This window comes from Pelodiscus sinensis, chromosome 20 (assembly GCF_052426305.1).
Source record: "Pelodiscus sinensis isolate ZL-2025 chromosome 20, ASM5242630v1, whole genome shotgun sequence".
In the NCBI taxonomy this organism is placed as follows: Eukaryota; Metazoa; Chordata; order Testudines; family Trionychidae; genus Pelodiscus; species Pelodiscus sinensis.
In genome coordinates, this window is record NC_143071.1 from 10,356,755 (window position 1) to 10,379,683 (window position 22,929).

At 43.9% G+C, this 22,929-nt stretch overlaps 1 protein-coding gene across 4 annotated transcripts in view; it reads left to right on the top strand.

Annotated features, from left to right (window-relative positions):
• Positions 1 to 22,929, top strand: part of TEX2 (testis expressed 2) — a 149,321-nt gene that overhangs the window by 77,948 nt on the left and 48,444 nt on the right. For all 4 annotated transcript variants that reach the window (XM_075903893.2, XM_075903889.2, XM_075903890.2 and 1 more), the window contains exons 3-5: positions 14,334 to 14,534; positions 16,081 to 16,417; positions 19,121 to 19,368. In XM_075903893.2, the coding sequence (XP_075760008.2) occupies positions 14,334 to 14,534; positions 16,081 to 16,417; positions 19,121 to 19,368 (786 nt within the window). The remainder of the gene's footprint in view (positions 1 to 14,333; positions 14,535 to 16,080; positions 16,418 to 19,120; positions 19,369 to 22,929) is intronic.

Genomic DNA, 22,929 nt, shown 5'->3' on the forward strand with positions numbered 1-22,929 from the left:
AATTCTCACTGCCACTCTAACTCCTCTTTTTACTGTTAACCTTCACTCCAAAGTGTCATATGAAAATGGGGAGAATGTCTTCAAATGCTTAGAAGGATGTGGGGCTGCTGGCTAGCTTTCCTGCCTATATGTTCAGCTTCAACACATGTTCGTTAAACTTTCACAAGCGTCATCTGATGTGAACTCACCTGCTAATCTTATGTGTACATGAGAGTTCATTTAGCACAGCTGTAGTTCTAAGGGGGGTTTGAAGGAAAAGAGGTGGTGATAGTCGGGCACAAAATGGAATGCTATTCTAAGAGTAATGGTGGGCTTGAAGGACAGTGGGAAACTAAGTAGGAAAAGCAAATGAGCAGTAACAGCAGTTGAAAGGAAAAATAAGAAGAAATGAGAGAGTACACATGTTGATGGGGCTGATGTTTGTGCAGAGTTTGACAGGCAAGAAGCCTGAATTTGGTATAATAGAATAGATTAAATATATACAGGTTACTTTGATACATACTGTTAGTCATGAAATTCTTAAACATTGAATACATTAGTTTAATCTGTGTATTGGAACAGCAATGTTCTTAGCTGGGACTGAGTTGGCTTCTGTCAGAATAAATTTCCAGTGCTGCATATGATTTGACTTTAAGAGGGATTTGTTGGTGCGTAGGGGGGTGGGGGAGCACTTTGCATTAGTTTATGTAGCAGTCACACAATGTGCAGTATTGTTCATTAAGTTGCAATGTGCTTATGCAATAGTTTCAGTTTTAGGCTACTATTGTTACTAGGCAGAAAGTTCTGGGTACAGACTGTTCAAAGAATCTGATGGGAAGCAGTGGCAAGAGAATAGGATCAGCACTAGAGGTGGATTAAACTGGGTGCACTTTGTTCCTCTCAAATCAGAGGTACATTGTATCAGTGTCCTATTTACCTCAGAGAATAAAGGTCATGGTGCAGATGAGGGCTCAGTCCAATAAGGCATCTGAACTGGCACTGACAATGTCTTCTGAGTAAGGGTTGCGGGGGAAACTGTCCTGAATTTTGAATAATTTTAGAATCCAACAATAAAGAATGTGGCCAAATGTTGTATAACTTTATGGGAAATATTGGGGGTTTCCTTTGTCACATGGGAAGGTGTCTTTATGCCTAAATAGTTTACTGCAAATGTGAAACTGGGAAAAATGAATTTGAAGGTTTTTCTCATGATTCTTTCAAGACTGGATCCACCTTGAGTACTTTTTGGCTTTGGCAGGCTGGTACATCGTTCTCATTTGATTAGGCTACGTGGTACCATTTCTTTCTCTGCTGTTGTCTTTTGCACCAAAAGCCATTCTCCTGGCCAGCTTGTTGACCTAACACACTAACTCTTTATCTTGCCAGCTGCTACTTTCTCACTGACCACTTCATCCTCAAATCTGCAAGAGCTAGTGAATGGAAGGCTGGATTCCAGTTGATGCTAAACAACCTGTAGCATATCTATGCCACCTCTTTCTTATCCTGCATTTTGGATTTAGGTAATACATTTATGTGAGTGGGGGGGATATATGCGAGAGACTTATTAGGCCCCTCCAACTCAAGGCGATTCATGTCTTGAGTATCAATGGTGAATATTGCTGAATTCTCCATCTGCTTCAGCGTATTTGCTCTTGATGTTTAAGGCTTGTGTTAGTTTGGAAAAAAAATTCTTTACTTCTCATAAAAGTTTGGCTTGGGGTCCAGATCATGACTTGGATTAACATGAGCAACACAACGTTAGCATAATACTTCCAATTTGTTTATCATCAAAAGTCAACAATCAGGATCAGGGACTCAATGGGATAGCCATTCTACATGTATACCGTATTTTAGCAAATATAACCTGTGGGTTATATTCATTTTTACAAATCCCGAAAGCTCCCTTCCCCTGCGCGGGGTATACTCGGGTGCGGGGTATATAAAAAAATTTTTTACACACCAGCTCACCGCCCGGTTCCTCCGCAGCTGTAGGAAGGGGCAGGGGGAGCGCTCACCCAGCTGTGCAGGAACTGGGCGGTGAGCGCTCTCCCGCCCGGTTCCTGTGCAGCCTCCAGGCGGGGGCGCACTCACTGCCCAATTCCTCCACAGCTGTAGGATAGGGCAAGGAAGCGCTCATCCATCTGCACAGGAACCAGGCGGTGAACACTCCCCTGCCTGGAGGCTGCGCAGGAACCGGGCGGTGAGTGGCTGGCTAATTCTCGCCACTCCCTTCCCCACTTCCCCTCACCATAAATATACCCCAGCACAGCCTTGTATACCCCACGGGTTATGCTCGTGCGCGGGGTATGCAAGTTTTTTTTTTTAACTCAAAAAGCAAAAACCACGGGGTATATTTGCTAAAAAACGGTAAGTAGATGTGGTCCTTGTCCTGAAGAGCTTAATTAAAGAGAAGACTAGAGGGGGGAAGGGCAAATAACAGGAGGGAAGTGTGAGAGGGGAGACAAAGATTACATGTTCAATTAGGCCAAGAATAGACACAACTTGATTAAGTCATTTTAAAAAAGTGTGTGCTTATTGAATTTTTTTATTTCGCTTCTTGAATATTTTATAAAGCTTTAAAGAATACTCAACTAATTCTAATACCGTGACAGCAAGGGGGGAATGCATGTAGTTGACAGGATTAACCGATAAGCTCAGGCTTATTGGTTAATTGTGTAGTTAAACATTGACATCCCTAGATGGGACTCCATGTTTCCAAAAGGAAAAAGAGAGCCTTCCCAGGAAAATGACTTGTTTTTCCTCCCGGCTGTTCCAGTTAGGTTAAAAATATGTAATTTGTGTGTCTGTGTGCAGTGTACATGTGTTGGTTTTATTCTCCGCTGTTTTATAACAAAGATTTCTCAACTGTTTCTTTGTGAAAGGAAGACTTTCACAAACATTTCACAAATATTCACTTTAGTTTTGAAACATTTGTTTTAACTGTTCGTATCTTTTTGTGTTCACTTTTGCAAATACTCTAATAAATAATTTTATTTGAATGAATAATTGCAAACATTTTAAACTCAATTTACTAAAAGTAAATGTTTAATTCTGTAGTTCTCAGCAGCAGCACTGCAAATTTTGAATTCTGAAACTTGAAATGTATACTGAAATTGATGTTGAAATTCATGCTATATGCTGGAAGTCATGCTGTCAGGGAATGGAACAAATATCATGTGAGGTATAAACAGGATGTAAATTTTAAATATTGATCATGTACTATTCCAGTCATCTAAAAACAAAGAGTTTGTTGTTAGTCTGCAAATTGCGAACGAGTTTCTCTTCGCAGACAATAATGAAAAGAAAATATACACTTTGTTGAAGAAAGGATTGCAAAGTACACACCCTTGTTTATCCTTAATGCTGACCTAGTATGTCTACTTTGCTTTGAATCAGAAAAGTTGTCATTTTTATTCACTGCTGTAAATGGCTTTGAATACCCCTTTAATTGTCAGTTTCACCTACTCGCTGCTTAAACAAACTTCACCTACTCGCTACAAAACTCAGGAAACTTGGTCATCTCTGTCATTTCAGTTGGAAACAGATATCCTTTTGAATTTCATTCCGAGGCTATATAGCTCCCCCATTATCTGTTCACCTAGGAGATGAACTTTGAGAGTATCCTGCAGGCCAGAAATTAATATTTTGAGCTGAAGATTCTGTTCAAACGTTAATTGTATTGGATTTTTGTATGTCTTGATAAAATATTAAATTGTATTATTTTGAGTGTTGCATGTTTCTCTCATACAGATAAACTGAGAGCTTCTATGTACCATTCAGGAGTTTAAAACCCAATTCAGTACCTCTGTTGTGGTGTAACAGAACACAATATGATTTTTGCAAATTCCAGATGCTTCACCAAATAAAAAAAAATTACATATGCCTCTGTCAGAACAAGCACTGAACATTTCAGAGCCTCTGCAGGGTGACAAAAAGCTTAATCTGTAATAAGCCTTAAAATGAATATAGGAAAATCAAGTTTATGCTACAGGCTTTCAAAGCTTTCTGGTGTTGTGTTCCGGTTGAAGAACTGTTTTCATGCCAATGCATGATACATTTTAAATGAGATCATTTTATGGAGCTTTAAAAGCTGGCATTATACCTAACATACGCTAGTGACTGTTTTGATACCAGTGACTAGGCTGTTTTGTCCCATTTGTGCATTCTTTCCTTATACATCATTTTGGCTATGTCTACATTGGCACCCCTTTCCGGAAAAGGGATGCTAATGTAGACTTCGGAAATGCAAATTCCGTGGGGGATTTAAATATCCCCCGCAGCATTTGCATTTACATGGCTGCCGCTTTTTTCCAGCTTGGGGATAATCCGGAGAAAAGCGCCAGTCTAGACGTGATTCTCCGGAAAATAAGCCCTTTTCCGGAGGATTTCTTGTTCCTACTTGAAAGTAGAAACATGAGAAATATTGCTCAACAACACTTAGCCTGAGGAATAAGCCCAATGGGTAGGATGAAAAATATCTGAGCAGTCGTATTCTTCCTCTAAAAGCTAAGTGCCTGTAAAGCAATAAAAGAACTAAAATAATTTACTGTTAGCGTGTATTTAATATTACCATAACAGAAAGTCAATCCATGTTCTATTTAATTTCTAAAATAGAATCTAGTGCTCCTGTCACTTTCTTTTCCTATCTTGACTTTGTGCCTTCAAAGTTTGTTTCCTCTTTCTTTTCCCACCATCTTTCCCTTTTTGTTCTCTGTCTCCTTAACTCTACTTTCTTTTCCCATGTTTTCTTTTCCCTTGCTCTCAACACCTTACTCTCGTAACTTTCTCCATCAGTCTCTTCCATGCAGCCATATGCACAATTGTGCACTAAGGATGTTAAGAGGTGGGTAATCCACTAATTGTGTAGTTGATAAAATTTTTATTGACGACATGAATAGTTGATAAAGGAAGGTGTCCTCAGTCCCGGCTCGCACCGGGTCCAGGAAATATAGTAAAAGCTGGGCTGCCTGAGCGCCCAGCTCCTCCTACATTTAAAATGCAGAGCTCCAGTGGGGGTAGGTCTCAGATCCATTGAGAGCCAAGACTGAGCTGGGATTGCTCAGATCCAGCAGCCCCTGTTCGTGATAGTTGGGGCTGACAGCGAACAAGTGCTGCTTTGTGGCAGTAGCCCTTGTCCACGGAGGCATCGCAGCTCCCCACTGGGAGCCCCTGCAGACAGGAGCTGCTACTAGAACAGCCTCTGCCTGCTGCGAGCCTGGACCCACCACGGGCAAAGGCTGCTGCCTCTGTCAGGGCAAGGTAGCACCACAGAGATGGTGCTGGGGGAACTGGCTTTTAAGCTGGCTCCCCCTAGCAACAGTTCCTGTTCTCCTTCCTCACCCCTCACCCTGGCCCCCTTCCTGCAGCACTGCTGCCTCTGATAGGGAGCAGATGGCACTGTGGAGCCAGTGCTGGAAGGAACTGGCTTTTAAGCCGGCTTCCCCCCGCCCCCAGCACCAGCTACTGCTTCTCCTTCTTGCTGCCTCGGATACAGAGGCAGCTGGGAGGGGGAGGGAGGAATGTAAGTAGTTGAGAAGATTAACTGATAAGCCTAGACTTATTGGTTAATCTTATACTCGACTACTCGTTTACATCCCTAGTAGGCAGTGAACTGGCAAAGTTTTCAGATGATGCAAAGTTACTCAAGATAGTTCAAAGTTCAAGTTCAAAGCAGACTGTCAGGAGTTACAAAGTGATTTTGCTAAACTGGGTGACTGAGCAACAAAAGGGGAGACAAAATTCAGTGTTGATAAATGCAAAGTAATGCCCACTGGAAAATATTATCCCAACTATTCCTACAAAATGATGGAGTCTTTATTATCTTTTCCACTTAAAGTAGAACTCTTGAGTCTTCATGGCTAGTTCTCTGAAAACGTCTGCTCAATGTGTAGCAGCAGTCAAAAAAGCTAACAATGTTAGGAACTGTTAAGAAATGGATCAATTATATAGACAATAGCTATCATAATGTCACTATATAAATCCATGGTACACCCACACCTTGAATGCAGTCCTGGTTGTCTTATTTCAAAATAAGATAGATTAGACTTAGAAAAGGTACCGAGAAGGACACACACTCATGATTGAGGCCCTGTTCTCCCACATGCCCTTCAGTGTTTTACTGCAGAGATTCTCAACCAGAGGCATGTGTTCCCAGGGGGCAGATTGAGGTTTCTAGGAAGTACATCAACTCATCTAGTTTTAGAACAGGCTGTATAAAAAGCTCAGCGAAGTCAGTACAAACTAACATTTCATACAGACTATGGATGTAAATGGTTAACCAGTTAACTAGAAAACCAAAACTGGTAAATGAGGCTAACCAGTAGGCTTCACCAGCTCCTCGCCTGCACTAGGAAGGAAGCTGCTCCAACCCTGTGGGGCCCGCTGCAGGCAGGGGCTACTCTGGCCAGCTGGAGTAGCTTCCTGTCTGTGGGAGGCCCCACCTGTTTCCCCTCTCCACCGCAAGTTATATTTTGGCTCTCTGGGAGTGGGGTCGGCAGCGGTGAGGAGGCTTCACCGCATACTTCAGAGCCTGAAGTGAAACCTCCCTGCGAGCACGGCTGGCAAATTCTGCTGACCTGCTCCTAAGGTTGCCATGTGTCCAGTTTTGAACTGGACAGTCCAGTATTTGAGCTTTCTGTTTGGGAAACAAATTGAGAAACTATAAATGAGAAAACAGAAATGTCTGGTATTTTCTAAATAAGATGTAATGGAGATTTTGATGTAATGTCAAGTGTGTCTGGTATTTTTGTTGAAATCATCTGGCAACCCTACCTGCTCCTGGGGAGCCAGTTTCACTGTGGGCCCTGCAGTATAAAGATTCTATATAAAGCTTTATACTACAGAGCCCACATTTAGAAGTTACACAGTTACATTTTTAAACAACTTTTTATATCCCTAATACTCTCTCATTTTGTCTGTAAGTAGTTTTTCAGGAAATGTGCTGTGATGTGCTTATATTTTTATCTGTTTTTTGTGAGCAACTAGTTTTTAAATGACGTCAAACATAGGGGGTATCCTCCAGAAAATATGACTCCTAAAATGGGTACAGTAGTCCAGAAAGGTTGAGAACCACTGCTCTCCTGAATACAGTCCTCTTAAGACAAAAGCTTTTTTTTATGTTTGTATTTGGCACGCTTTTTTTTTTTTAAGAGACGACTAGTTTTAATTTACTTTATGAACTCTGAACACCTATGTCCCCTTTTCCTTCCCCAGCTATATCAGTTTGTTTCATCCTATTTATTTCTGTAGCCTTTCAACCAATATTGTCTTTTGAGATTCAGATTGTCCCCTCTCTTTATTTGCCTACAAGAAAAAAGCCCCAAAGTTTAAATTGCAGATACAGGTGTTAGTTGCTGTTTCAGTTGTAGCAAAAAGTGTCGTTCAGATCCAACAGGACACTTTATAGCAGGGCTGGGCAAAAATGGCCCAGGGGCTGGCTCCAGCCCGCCAAGCCACGGATCCGGCCTAAGGACCACCCTGTGGGATCCAGCCCAGTCCTTGGCTTCTAGATGCCAGAAACAACCAGCCAATAGAAACTGATCCCGGTCAATCTCTCAGCTCCCTGAAACAACCAGAAAATAGGAGCTGAGAGATTGGCCTAGGTCCTAGAGGGGATGGGAGCACCTCACTGAGCTGAGAGCCACCTGAAGGGAGCAGCTTGCAGTTTTAAGTGATCTGGAGCTGCAGCAGGCAGATATCCCAGCCTGCCTTGGGGGTGCTGCATGCTTAGGTAAGTGCTTCCCACCCAGAGCCTGCCTCTGGCACCCCAGCCCCTCTTGCACCCCAACTCCCTCCCCTAGGTCACCACCCAAACTCTCTGAACCCCCCTGGCCATGGTCACAACTCCTTCCCAGATTCTGTATCCCTTCCTGTACCCCTTCCCCAGGCCAGAATCCTCTCCTGCATCCAAACACCCTCCCAGACTCTGCACCTCAATCCCCTGACCCAGGTCACATCCAAATCCTCTGCAGACTGCACCCCCTTTCCTCTTCGCCCAAGTCACAATTCCCTTCCAGAGTTTGCACCCCTTCCTAGTGCCCCCCTCTCCCCCCGGCCAGAGTTCTCTCCTGCTCCCTCCCTGACCCCCTCCTTCACCCAGATCTCACACCATTTCCTGACCTCCTTCCGTTTCCTGCATCCCACTCCCATACCCCGTGTGCCCTTCTGCAACCAACCTCCATCCTAGACCCCGCACTCTTTCTACAGAAAAGTGCAGCCCTTGGCCACTTTCCAAAATCTTGGAGTGGCCTCCCACCAAAAATTATTGCCCACCCCTGCTTTAGAGAGTAGCTTGTTCTGCTAGTTTTGTTTTATGGTCATGAACAAATGGAAGATGCTATCTAAATGCAGAACACATTATTTGGCCTTTAGATGTTATCACATAAGTATCTGGGTAGCAAAGAGAAGTTGTGGTTTAGTTCTAAAAGCAGAAAAAGATGTTTTTTGAACAAGAGGACAGCAAAGAGAAACTGAGACCTAACCTATCTATTATAATGTAGGTAATAGGAATAAAAAACGTCCAGAGCCCCTAATCAGAATAGGGGATCTCTGTTGCACTACACACTGTACAAAAATATGTTGTAAAAAGCAGTGTCTATCCCAAAGAAGTTAGTCTAATTTATTAGGAAACTGATAGCTTTGTTTATTGTAGGGATGTAATAGCATAGCCAGTTAAATGATTAACCAATAAGTGAATGCTTATCAGATTACACTACTGATTATATACAAACACCACCACCCCTGCTCTGTATTTAAAGTATTTTCAAAGCCAGTGGGCAGGCATGCTGGCTTAGTCCCAGCTCGGAGAGGTCTGGCAGCTACCCCCACTGCGGCTTTGCATACAAAGGATTTGCAGGCAGGCACGCTGTCTCAGTCTTGGCTTGCGCTGGGTCTGCCAGCTACCCCTGCTGCTGCTCTGCCGATCCTTTCTATGGGACTGAACCACAATGCCTGCCCACCGGCCCTGCAAATCCTTTGAGTGCAGAGCCACAGCAGGAGTAGCTGCTAGACCTGGTATGAGCTGGGACTGAGTGCTTACAGTGCTAACTTTAATCAATTAATTGTGTAACCGACAAAATATTTGTTGACTATACGATTAACAAATTAACATTCCTAGTTTATTGAAGGATGGTGTTTCATTTATGCGCTAGGTTCAGCTTGTCTCCCAGTGCTGTGTGGAATATATCTACTGGCGTATTTCCTTCATACTTGATTTCGCAGAGCATTGTATTAACATTGAATTGGCTGATCTTGCACCCTGAAACACTAGGTTGAGGCTCTCAGAATGGACCAAATAAGGTCCTAGTGTAACTCAGTCCAAATTAGTGGAGTTACACCAGGATTGAATTTGGCTAATGTGTCTGGAATCCACTTGGCCACAGTAATGAAGAAGTTTGATTGCTGAAAGCTAATGGTTACTTTGTTGGAACACCGATAAACTTAGTGTTTGTTTGTTTTTTCTGTTTATGGATGATAAGCTTTATTCTGCCATGTTTATGCTTTACATCCTAAACAGATGTTTTCCTATATTTAATTTCTGCCAGATTACCCATCCTATCTGTAAATTTATCAATGTTTATACCCTTTATCCAATAAAAATAAAATTTAAAGTCTGGAGCCATTAAATACAACTTAAGTCTGGAGCCATTGTATGCCTTTTTATTAAAAAAAAAAAAAAAAAAAAAAAAAAAGAGGTGAAGAGAAGCATTTTCAGGGACAAGTAGACTTCTGAGCTTTTTTGAAAATTCGGAAAAAAAATATCAGTGGTTAAAGTGGGAGACCTATATTCCATTCCCGATAATGCCATTGAGTTCTTTTGTGATCGTGAGCAAGCTTTTTAACTTTCCTGTGTCTCTGTATCCCCTAATGCTAACTGGCCACCTTTTGTAAAGTAGCTGCATAGCCCTGATTTGAAAGATGCTGGTACAAGGTATCTTTTTTTTAATCTTTCCCATTTTCTCAAACAACATATTCTTGTAATTAATTAATTATGAAAGAGTAGAAGCAAACTATTGCAGAGGAATTCTTCTGATGAAGACTGCATATCAGATTGTGCAGGCATTTCAGGACCTCAGTACTGGGGTTTAAAATGAGATCAATTTAGTGCTAATGTCTGCTAATGGAGCTCTGTGAAAGTGGTGCCAAATGATTCTTAGAGGATATGATACTTTTATTAGAATTCTGGCTCATGGGAAGCTGGCTGGCTGATGTTTTCATTTGTGTTTGATGGTTTCTTTGCACAGAAAACCTGATATTTGATATTCATAGAATCATAGAACTGGAAGGGACCTCCAGAGGTCATCAGATCAAGTCCCCTGCACTCCTGAGAGGGCTGAGTACTTTGGCTTGTCAGTCAGAAGACTGTTCCAAGAGTTGGCCTCAGTTTTACATTGTAAACTAAAACATGCCTGAGATCTCAACTGTATGAAACTGTTACATTAAAATGATCTAATACGTCTGATTGCTTAAGTGTGATGCAGGCAGTCCCCGGGTTACATGGATCCGACTTACATCGGATCCCTACTTACAAACGGGTGAGGCAACCCCAGCAGACCAGGGAGACGCGAAGCTAGCACCCCCTCTCCCCCCGCAGTAGGCCAGGGAGACGCAGAGCGGCTTTTCTCAGCAGACACCTCATCTTGAGAATAAAGGACTGAGGGAAGTGAGGTGTGGGAGAATAAAACTGAGCTCTGGAGAAATGTTTGGCTAGAATTTCCCCTACAATATGTACCAGTTCCGACTTACATACAAATTCAACTTAAGAACAAACCTACAGTCCCTATCTTGTACAGAACCCGGGGACTGCCTGTACTAAAGAGCCTGATTCTACAGTTCATACAGGAATAATCCCATCTAGTGAATTCCTGGCTCTTGAGTCCCTCCCGTCTAGTGAATAGAGCACTAGATGGGAGGGACTCAAGAGCCAGCAATGCAATCCTCTGCTCTGTCACAGACTTCCTGTATGACTTTGTTAGTCATTTAATATACTCTGTTCCCTGCTTCACAGGTTTTCCTACTTTCAAAAATTTGTGAGGATAGAATTAGGACTGAGGCACTCGTATATGTTGAAAAAGGTGAGGCAGGTAGCTAGCCAGAACAACAAAATGTATGGACCTTGCTTCTATAGTTAGTTCAGTATTTTTAAATTTATATTTAAATTATAAAGTCTATTCTCTGAAGTTAACATCCATGAAAGATTCTCACTCATAGTCTGAGCTCCTTATTCATGAGACTGACAAGAACTCTGTTCAGTTGGAAGAGGTATGATGTCAGCAATAACAGAATGGAGCACAAGCCACACATCTTTGTTGCCATGTGCCTCTTGTTGAACATTCCAATCAGTTCTGTCTTAACTGTGGCCAGTAAAGGAGCTCCGTACAGGCGCCCAGTGCTCTTAATTTTTCTTTTGCAGGGGTGAGACCTAAGGAGCAAGGAAAACTACTAAACAGCTTCAACACTGCCAATGAACAGGACAGTGCCATTCTGATAACCACACTGATAGCATCATTTGCCACAGTTGGCCAAAAGATGCAGAAGGGGTGAGAACTCAGCAAATGCCACCCTAAATTCCCAAGAGGGAGCGCATCCAAATCCTTGACGCCTTCCGGGTTGACTTCTATAACTCTAGCACAAGCACAGTCCCAAGTGCTTCAGAGGAAAAAGCCAAATCAGCCACCACAGCAGAGCGCCAGGACTTGGCTGGGCTGTCAAGGCAGATCTGGTCCCTCAGTAAGCCTAGAGGGACAGCTTTGTTACTGAAGTGTCCTGCCGACTGCCATGGAGTGGCCAGCAAAATGAAGGGCTCTATAAGCATTATGTCTTCAATGCCCTGTTGATGTCAGTTGTACTGATCTCTGACTTATTAGATCAGGAAGAGCTTCTGTCAAAGTCCCAAACTCTAGATAGCTTCATAGCAAGGCTCCTTCTTTCATTCACTTGCTTGGGACAGTGATTTTGGGTATCAGTATTTGTAATCAGTCCGGGTCTGCTGCTGCTGCTGCAAAGTACACAGTGTCAGTTTCAAGGCATTCCCTTCTTTCTGTGCCATGGTCTGTAGACTCTCCTTGTGAAGTTTTAATTCTTGTTCAAGGCTGGCTCTTGTACGTTTAGAATTTATGCTCCCAATACAAAAAGCTCCAGTCTCAACCCCGTGTAGCCAATGTTGGTGCACTATTACTATTTTTTTCATCCTTCCAAGTCTCACAATTCACATGATTGTATAGATGCAGGCTGAGGATTGGGGTGATAAAATGTACAGTTTGGACTCTGAGTCAAAAGACTCTAATGCTAAATACTTTTCCACTATAGATCACCACCAGAATAGTGAACTTCTGGGAAATAGCAGCATCCTTTGTCAGGTATTACAGAAACTGTCCAAGGAAACAACCTTTGTAGATTTCTGCACCAGTTTTAACTCAGGGAACCCAGTTAAGAGACCTGGATCAGGAGCCCCCATCTGCCAGGGTTGCTGTGTCCTTTACTGATCTTGGGGAGGACTCACTTGATGGAAAAGTGGCAGATCCCCTCTTAAACATCTCAAAGGTGATCGTAGTATGTTGTTCCATAAAAATGCTACTAGTATAACCGTCTTTCTCCCATGAGAGCTTAATAATGGAGTTGGTCATGCTAGAGATAAGACCTGCCATATGTTCAGGATTGCACCCTGAAATCCTTAGATACAATACTAAGATGTTTTAAATGAGGGATTTTCTAGTCTGTTGCTGCTACTTTTTGCATGGTGGATTGTCAAGGGTTTATGGCCAAAGATTCAGTGGAGATGGGAAGAAGTCTAGATTTTGTTTTCTTTCCCAAAAGAAACACAAAAAGTGTGTGAAACTAGTTGGAGGACATTGGTGTGGTGTGAGCTGTTTTCACTATGAGTGTGATGTTGGTGAAAGCCATGCTCATCTGTATGTACGGGTGTAGGAGATCCAGAGAAAGCTGCATTGTTACTTGAGAGAATTTTTAGAGGGTGGTGGTGATGGGAAGAACTTTTACATGAGCCATAGAATACTCTGGATTTGAACAGAGTAACATGCTATGACTTCAGGCAAGTCTTGTGATGTCCTTTGTGCTTTGATAATTCCAGCTGGAATTTCTGGATGAAATTCAAAACTCAAATGCAAACTGGTTGCTGTGTCTATTTTGAAACTTTTTGATTTAATAACTTCCAGAAGGGAAGTAGGCTGTGCCCATTACAGACAAAACCTGCTGTGTATACCGTAAATCCTCCTGGCTCTACAAACTCTCTCCCTGATACATTTATATTTCTGTATGTGAAGGCTGGCTATGTCTAGTATAAACAAAACCCAAATACAGTTTTGGTGTTGGTGAAATCTAAAAGCAGACTATGTGTTTTCAGGTTGAAATGTCAGATGTGTGACTTAGTGAGGAGGCTACTGAATATATAAAAAAAAGCTGAATTTTCTTAGTATTAATAAAAATGCAAAGAGATGGTGAAATTAATATAATTTAGGCACCTAGAGTCCTTGGAGAATAATGCATTGTCTGTTCTGAGAAAATGATTGGCATCAGCTCCCAGTGAAGTAAATGGGCATTAGGACATTGCCCTGTTTTTTTTGTGTAGGAAAATATTTTACATTGACTGCAGCACTGTATTAACTTTTTGTATAGTGCCTTGTATAATGTACATTTATAGACTTTTTCTTTTCTCCCTTTCCCTCACCATTCCTCCCTTACTCTCTTAAGTATTATAAAGATTTCTATTGTGCAGACTTAAGGCTTGACAGCAAGGTACTGAGTAGCTTTGCTTTCCATTGACTTCATTGAGTACTGAGGAGGCTCAAATCCTTGCAGGAATTGTCTCCTAATGCACAAATACAGGAGTCACTGTTAAGATATGTCATCCAGGAGGCTAAGACAAGGAAAACATTGTCCTCAGAGCTGTCCTCGTGCACATATACTCTGGGTAATTCATGGCTCCTTTCCTCTGCTCAGTGCCTCTGGCTAATCTGGTACCCCCAGGCTTGGGAACAAAATATGAAGCTTACTTAAAATATGGAGCTTTTCACCTATTCATCTCACAGCACCCCATAAAGGTGGGTAAAAAACATTTGTTCCTGTTTATACAGATAAGGAAACAAAAAGGTACAGAAAGGCAAACTGATTTGTCTTGGTTGTCATAGAGCCAGTGTTAGAGGTAGGAATAGAATCTTGCTTTCCTGATTTCAGTTTGATGCCCAATCTACTGCCTCATTGCATTCATCCATGTAACATCAGGTGGGAAAGAGTCTGTCTTACTATAAATCGTTGACAACTCTTTTAAAATTTTATTTTCAGACTAGATCAGGTTGCCAATTACTTCAGTATTGATTAACAAATATTTCCTTTTCTAGGGATGGATGAATGAAATTTATAATTATGATCCAGAAACTTACCACGCTACATTGACTCACTCTGTCTATGTGCGACTGGAAGGAAGCTCGTTAAGACTTTCAAAACCCAATAAAAATGTTTCCAGAAGGGCTATTTACAATGAGTCTAAGACTGATGTAATCTACATTGGCCAGAAAATTTATGATCTTACAGACAGCAAGGTGAGTTTTATTTAGTTATGCTGCTAATTTCTGTAATAAAGTATTAGTTGTTTAATTTCCTCTATCATGAAAATGAAAACTGTTTACTTACTGATTAGCTTTCAAACTGTTATGCTGATTTAATCTGCTAGCATAAAAGGGAACAGATGTTAGCCAGTGGCTATTTCATGTTGAAGACTGATCTACAATTAATCTTTTCTGTGGCTATAAAAATATGAAAACATTGAGGGGAAATGAGACATTTTTGGGCTGGTATCTTTTTTTTACACAAGGATTCCATTACAATGACGCATGCATGAATCTTGCTATAAAAGGAATAAAACCAATGGGGATGATGTTAAGCATCCTCTTGAAAACTTACAAAAGGGACAGGGAAAATAAATTAGCAAAGCAAAAGGGCATTTTAAAATTAGTGCCTCCCCCTTTTTCTTCACGTAAATATTCAGAGTCCTGGAAGTGTGCAGTGTAGGAAGGAGTATTGAGTATTGTTTCTCGTTTACATTAAAATATGCCTAATGTTGTGAAACCTGCAGTGATTTTTGCTTGTTTCAAGACCAGAAAAGTATTTAGTGCCCAATCATTTTTGTCATTGTACAAGTGGAGGGAATACAGATTACATGGGTGAAGCAGGAGTGGGAGGTAGATGGATAGATGGACGAAAGGGATGACTGTATCATGTCTTTTCCCACTACCAGGCTGAGGGAGTCCCGCTTTAGGTAGGTACACTATGGGTTGTGTAGAAATCAAGACAGGAGTGGAAGGAAGTGAGGCTGGGGAGATGTTTACCCTAAATTACCTCTCTCTCTCAAATCTGTGGGTGATCTGAGCATAAAATTACAGTTGACTTATCAGTTGACTGTGTCGGTTACATTCAGCCTTCTGGGAGGTGGCTTTACTGCGGCAAGGCTGTGAAGCTGCCTCCCTGGGAGTCAGGCGGTCAAACGCTGGCAGCCCTGCTCCTGGGGAGGCTTCGCTGCAGGCTCTGTAGTACAAAGCTGAGTTTTATATTGCAGAGCCTGCAGCATGTATAACCATGTGTCCATTGACATTTTCAGCAGTTATACGGTTACCCTGGTACATGATATTTAACATTCTTAGATTGCATATATTCTGCTTGGAATATAATCATCAAATACTCAGTTTTGCTTTCTGGATTCTATGTAGTCACATAGCACAAGTACCGCAAACCTCAAGCTTTAAAAATGATGGGTTTGATCCCAAATGGAAAACAGATTTTAATGTATTCATGTGATTCCAGGAGTGTAATCTACCTGAGTGTGACCTGGTTTAAATAAGGCTCATTGCTAAAGCTCTCCATATCATTTTAGATGGGTAGGGCCTGTTGATCCATCAATGAGTTGAACACTCACCACTCCCATTAAACCCAGAGAGAACTGAGGTCATTCAACACCTTGTCAAGTGAAACCTGGCTATTTTCATCAATTAATGCAGAATATTATACATTAATTTGTCATTTATTTCTATGGAATTTCTCTTTTTGTTCTGGGTTTTTTTTAATCTGACTCTCTCACTTTTTATTTTACAGATTTACCTGGTTCCCAAGAGTCTGGCTCGAAAACGAATTTGGAATAAAAAGTATCCGATTTGCATTGAACTTGGTAGACAAGAAGATTTTATGGCTAAGGCCCAGACTGATAAAGAGAACTTAGAAGAAAAGTCACCTGCAGAAAATGTTGACTTAGGCAGTGAAGAATCTAAGAAACCTCAAGATGGGACAAAACCCATTAGCCAAAAGGATCAAATACTTTATCTGTTTGGAAGAACGGGTAGGGATAAAGAAGAATGGTTTAGGAGGTTCCTTCTGGCTTCCAAGTTAAAGTCTGAAGTGAAGAAGCCACTGAGTTTATGTGGAAACAAGCCAGGTACGAGGGTATGTGGGGAAGAAGGGGTCTTGTATACAAATAGCTGGTGACTTTTTAAAAAAATTAACTAAGGAACAGTTTTATAAAGGGAGTTAGGGAAAGTACAGAGAAAGCTTCTATAAAACTGAATGTCTTGCTGGTGTTTGTAAGAAACCAATTTAAGCATTAGTTCTTAAAAAGCAAGTCCAAAAATAATCATGCAGAATTTGATGTTCCCTAAAATTGTGATGGAACAGATTTTAGAGATCATCTATTAAGTTAACGACTGTATATGTGGTTTTTACAAAAAGGGCTCAGTCCTCTAGGGTACGTCTAAACTACATGGCTCAGTCAACGGAGCCATGTAGATTTGTTTGTTCTGCAAAGGGAAATGAAGCTGCGATTTAAATAATCGCGGCTTCATTTAAATTTAAATGGCTGCCCCGCTCTGCCGATCAGCTGTGTGTCGGCACATCAGGGCAGTCTGAATGCTCCCCTGTTGACATGAAAGCCCTTTATCGACCTCCCCGGTAAACCTCATCTGACGAGGCATAACGGGGAGGTCGATAAAGGGCTTTCAGGTCGGCGTGGGAGCGTCCAGACTAGCACGCTGAGCCGACAAACAGCTTATTAGCTGTTTGTCGGCTCAGCGCAGCAGCCATTTAAATTTAAATGAAGCCGCGATTATTTAAATTGCAGCTTCATTTTCCTCTGCTGTTCAGCCTAATCTACATGGCTCCATCGACAGAGCCATGTAGTTTAGACACACCCCTATTGTTGAAGTCTATGCAGTTTTTGCAGCTGACTTTAGTGGGCATAGGCATTAGATCTGTATTCTGCCCTCCCCCTTCTTTTGTTAAAATATTAAAACTTTCTCATGGGTAGATTGATACATATTTTTTGAAACATCCATGTATGCTTGCAGTGCTCTTGAAATTTTAAATTCTTTTGCCTTCATGTCAGATGCACCTAGCAAGAAACATGGTAAATGGAGGGACATCTTCGTAACACAGTAAAACTCCTATTGTTCAGCATCCAGTGGTCTGGCATTCCCGATAGTCAGCACTAAGTGGAACCTGGAAGTGCTCCGGCCAGCCGGACAATTGGAGCTGCTGTGAGCCCCATGGGTGCTCATGTCTGGGAAAGGGAAGGGTAGAAGAGGGGAAGAAGATTTATACCACTGTGACAGGTCTTCCGGGACCTGCTCTGTGTCCGGCCGGGGGGTGAGGGGTGGGTGGGGAACGGCTCAGCGAGGGGCGAACCCTCCATCATTTTGCAGGAAGGCGGGGGAAGCAGAGCAGCTGGGGTGCTGCCTGATTGGTCCTGAAATGCCGATCCTCAGCCCCCTGCTTGGCGCCCAGCAGCACCCCAGCTGCTCTGCTCCACTGCTTCCCCAAGTCCGCTGCTCGTCAGTTTCGGCAGCAGCAGTGGCGGACTTGGGGAAGCGGCGGAACAGAGCAGCTGGGGTGCTGCCGGGTTGGTCCTGCAGTGCCGCCCCTCATCCCCCTGCTCGGCGATAACTACTGCAGTCTGGAGGGTGGGTAGCCCGCTCCCCTCCCGGAAACTCTCGGCGGCCGTACGGGACTTCCTCCACCTTCCTGCAAAACGGCAGGGGGTTTGCCCCTCACCGCACTGTTCCCTGCCCACCCCCCAGAGGCAGTGTGGGTCCCGGAAGACCTGTCACAGCGCCCTGCCGGAGTACCTCCTGATACTCCGGCATATTCGATAATCCGGCACCACCTAGGTCCCAAAGGTGCCGGATTATCGGAAGTCTACTGTAACTTCAATGGTTGGATCAAGTGTTTGAAGTATTGATTTTTGAAAACATGCATTGATGTAATCTTAAATTTCCTTTCTCTCTCCTTATCATGCCTCCCTATTACAAATTTTTCTCTTGAAATGTGTTCCATAATTTCTGGAACATAGGTCTCTGATATGCAAATTCAGAACAGGTATTTTGTACATTTCTCCTGTGGATTATAAATTTCAAACATTCAATTCCTTGGACAATCTGTATAATCCTTATAGTCTAAAATTATGTATAGTCTGTACTTGCCCATGGCACTCTCCAGCAAAACTACTTGAAAATCGAGCATGTATTATACAGATGATCACAGACCTACTTGCATTTGAACAATGGGGCCAACAGACTCGCTGGGCCCCTGGGCTAAACGTGGTGGGGCATCTCTTTGCCCAAGAAGGGATGGGTCCTTGGGCACCAGGGGCAGAGTTAGGTCTTGCCTCACCCAGGCAGACCTCAGTGCTGCTCACAGCACACCACATGGGGAGCCAGCAGCAATTTAGCAGCAGCAATGGCCGAGAGCCCCAGGCCCTTTTTGAATCACCTGGTCTCAGGGCAACTGCCCCCTATACTTCTGTTGGTGGGCATGCATATGAATTGATAGAGAATTTTGACATCTCCAGTTGTATGCATTGCTGCTGAATATTGAATCATTCAAAATACTGGAAAATTAGAGTTTAAGGCCATCTAAACATATATAACTATGGAATTTCTTGTAGCCTTGAGTGATGGAAAAGCACTGCTTTCAATTGTATCTTTTTATGAAACAAATCAAGCACAAAAAACCCCTAGAATCACCAAAGTGATAAATATGCCTCATGCTTGACTCTGCAGCCATCCATTTTTGTGGTCTGCTACTTGTTTTGCTGTTCTCCTACATTCTTTGCTCTCTTTATTAATGGCTGTTACTTCTTCTGCTTCAGGGTTCTTGACATCACACAGCAGAACTAATAGCCAGTCTGGAATTCTTACACATAGTCGCAGCAGTAGCAAAGGAAGCGTAGAAGAAATCATGTCCCAGCCTAAGCAAAAGGAACTGGCAAGCAATGTACGACAGAAAATGCTTTTGGACTACAGCGTGTACATGGCGAAGTGTGTTCCACAAGAAAATAAAAGCCCTGTGGTTAGTCCAGTCGGGAGTGCAGACAGTAGCCCTACTTCTGTGAAAAAGGTAAAGTCCTTTGCCTAGAGTACTTCTATGAGAGACGTTTTAAGATCCTGTGACTTTTTTTGATGCTTAGTGCTTTAAAGAGTATAAGTTGTATAGAAGGAAAAAGACAATAAGCCTGGAAAGTGCAGCTTTAATCTGAAAACTGATTGTGAAAAATGGCATTGTGAGAATCTGTGTTTGTCCTTCAGCAACTTCCTTGGAAGGCTATTATTGTTAAGAGCCAGTCCTTTAGGCTCAACTTGGGATCTCTGAAGACTGGCTTATCTGACATCAGCACCAAAAATGATTCTGTAGGCCAAGTTTTTCTTTAGCTTTTCACTTCCTTCAGTGGGTGTTAACATAGGGGTAAACCTATTTCATTACTTAAGCTTACTCTCCTATAGCTGTGCTCATGCTGCAGTAGTAAGAATAGTAATTAGTTCTTTGAGTGCTTGCCTATTTCCATTCCACTTAAGTGTGTACACACTGCATCCACAGATTGTCAGAGAGGGTATGTCTAGATTACATGGCTCTGTCGACGGAGCTATGTAGATGAGTTTACTAGACATAGCAAAATGAAGCGGTGATTCATTTACATCAAAATGGCCGCCGCGCTGTGCCAACGATCAGCTGATCAGCACAGCGGGGAAGTCTAGACGCTCCGTGGTCAACAAGGGAAGCCTTTGTTGACTGTTCCGGTAAACCTCGTTTCACGAGGGATACCGGAGCGGTCAACAAAGGCTTCCCTTGTTGACTGTGGAGCGTCTATACTGCCCTGCTGTGCCGATCGGCTGATCATCGGCACAGTGCGGCGGCCATTTTGATGTAAATGAATCGCCGCTTCATTTTGCTATGTCTAGTAAACTTATCTACATGGCTCCGTTGACAGAGCCATATAGTCTAGACATCTAGACATACCCAGAGTTTTCCTTTAGTAGTACCCATTGGGTCAGCAGGAGATCCCCCTGGAGTGGTGCCGCCGTAGTGGTGTGTGTGTGTATATATACCCCTGACTGTCCACTCCCTCAGTTCCTTCTTACTGCCTGTGATGGTTGTTGCTGTCATTTTGCTTGCTTGCAAGTGTGATCCCAGTAGTTTCGGACATAGCAGTTAGTTAGCACCTAGCTGAGCCCCGTTGTTCTCAAAGTTGCTTTCCCCATTAGTTTAAGTCATTCGTTTACAGTTATAGTTAGTTAGTGTTTGTGTTGGGTCAGGGTTCGCCTTTGCATCCCTTTCCCGTCCCGTGCCTGAGGCATGCCAGGGCCTCACAGCTTTAAGCCCTGTGTGGACTGCGCTAATCCTGTGCCCTGTGGAGACCCACACGATTCGTGCTTAAAGTGCCTGGGTAAGGCCCATGTCCCCGTCAACTGCAGGATCTGTCACAGTTTTAAGACCCAGACTCAGTGCAAAAGAGAGTTGTGCTTGAAAATACTCCTGGTGGAATCAGCACTCTGCCCGGGACTGGCCACGGATACAGCACTGGATTTTCACAGTGCACCGCCCTCAGTGAGGGAAGCTCCCGGATGCTCTGGGGCCTCGATGGCATTGAGGTGCCCCTCTGCTCAGCACCGCTCATGGTTGCTGTTGCCTTAAAGAAGAAGAGAATGGAGAGAGGCAGATCGCCACCTCGATATGCGCCTGTGGTGCACTCCCAGTCTGGGCATCCTGATGTGCCTGCACTGGTTGCAAGGCCTGCTGCTCCTGGGCCTGAGCCTGGCAAGTCGAGCGTGGCCAGAGAGCACAGTCCAGAAGAGGAGACTGTGCTTGTTGATTGGCCTTACACACCAGACTCCTTTGAGGTGGAGTTGATTGAGTTGACTGTGAGTCCGCCTTCGCCATCCTCAGTGCACCGTGACTGGTCCTGAGCCCATACTGGGATTTCGGCACCAGATTCTGGCAGACAACTGTTGATACTGGCACTGGTTCTGGCCCATTTGAAAGCTTTGGGCCCGGCAGAATGTGCGGCGGTGCACACGTTGATGCTGGCACTGGTACCAGTGGTGCCCTTGGTGCTGGCGGTGACACTTTCCCAGGAGTCGAGGGAGAGCTCAGTTTCCAGTGCTTCTATCCTGGTGGCACAGTCTATGGCACCAGAGCATCTGATGCCCCCGGCACCTATCGGGCACCGGGACAAGCCGGTGGCAATAATCCGACACGCCTCACAGCACAGCTCACCAGGCCCATCTTCAGCTCCACCTTGGTTGTCTGACTACTCCTTGGACTCCAACATGGATTCAGTGCAGTCCCAGGTTACAAACTCATGTTCCTGGTCCTTGCACTGCTCCTAGACCAAGTGTCATTCCAGAACCTGGCACTGATCTAGGTTCTGGCATTGTTCCTGATCTTGTACCTGACCTCCCTAGTGGCAAAACCTGGAGCAGTGACCTTTCTGGACCCTGTGGGCATATCATCAAGCTCGAGGAACATCCCTTCTGTTGTGGGCTCCTCACTCTCCATGCCATGGGTGCCACCCTTCGCTGTGCTGCTACCTAAGTCACTGGCATCTGGTCAGGCCACATCAATCCCTTAGGCCCTTGCTGGAAGAGACTGGGGACCAGGGCCCTCCGAGCCAAGCAACTCCATCTCATAGCTTGGAGCGACCTCAAGAGCACGAGGAATTGACAGTATGTGAGTACTCGTTGTCCTCCCCGGATGAGGCCTTGAGTCTGGCTTCTCGATCAATGCCAGCCATGGATTCCCAGGCCCATCAGGACCTCCTCAAGAGACTGGCACAGAGCCTGGGGTGCAGCTAGAGCGAGCCTCTGAGGACTCCAACCTGACGGTGAACATCCTCAAGTTGGAGGCCCTATCTCAAGTGGCCCCGCCTTTGAACAAAACTGTGGGTAAGATCATTAAGGCCTTTTGGAAGACGCCTCCATTCTTCCCACAAGAGAGCGGGGCAGAAGTACTTTGTCCCCCAGGCAGGATATGAGCATCTGTTCTTGCACTCCCCACCGGGCTTGATCATGGTGCAGGCCGCTAACCACCACGAGTATCAGGGACAACTCACCCCTATCCCCAAGAATAAGGAGGCCAATCGGGCAGATCTTTTGGCCGCAACACCTACTCCTTTGGGAGCCTCCTGCTCAGGATCACCAACCAGCAGGTGCTCCTGAGCAGATACATTTCCACCGTGCCTGGTCACATATCACAATGGACTGCTAGGTCCTAGGAATGGTGCAAAGTGGATATTTCATCCCGTTCTGCTCCCACGTTCTTCCCCATCCCTCTTCAGGGACTCCTCTCACAAGTATCTCCCTATGGTTGGAGGTGCAACAGCTCCTCGATCTGGGGTCTGTGGAAAAGGTTCCGTGGGAACTCAGGGGAAGGGGGTTCTACTCCTGTAATTTCCTGTTCTCAAAGGCCAAGGGCGGCTTCCGCTACATCCTGGACTTGAGGAGGCTAAATGATTTTATAGTGAAGTCAAAATTCAAGGTGGTAACGTTGGCCTTGATCATTCCGTCCCTAGCCACAGGAGACTGGTATGCTACCCTCGATCTCAAAGATGCCTATTTCTACTTTTCTATCACACTCCCTCACAGGCATCTCCTTCTGTTCCTGGTGGGCCATGATCATTATGAA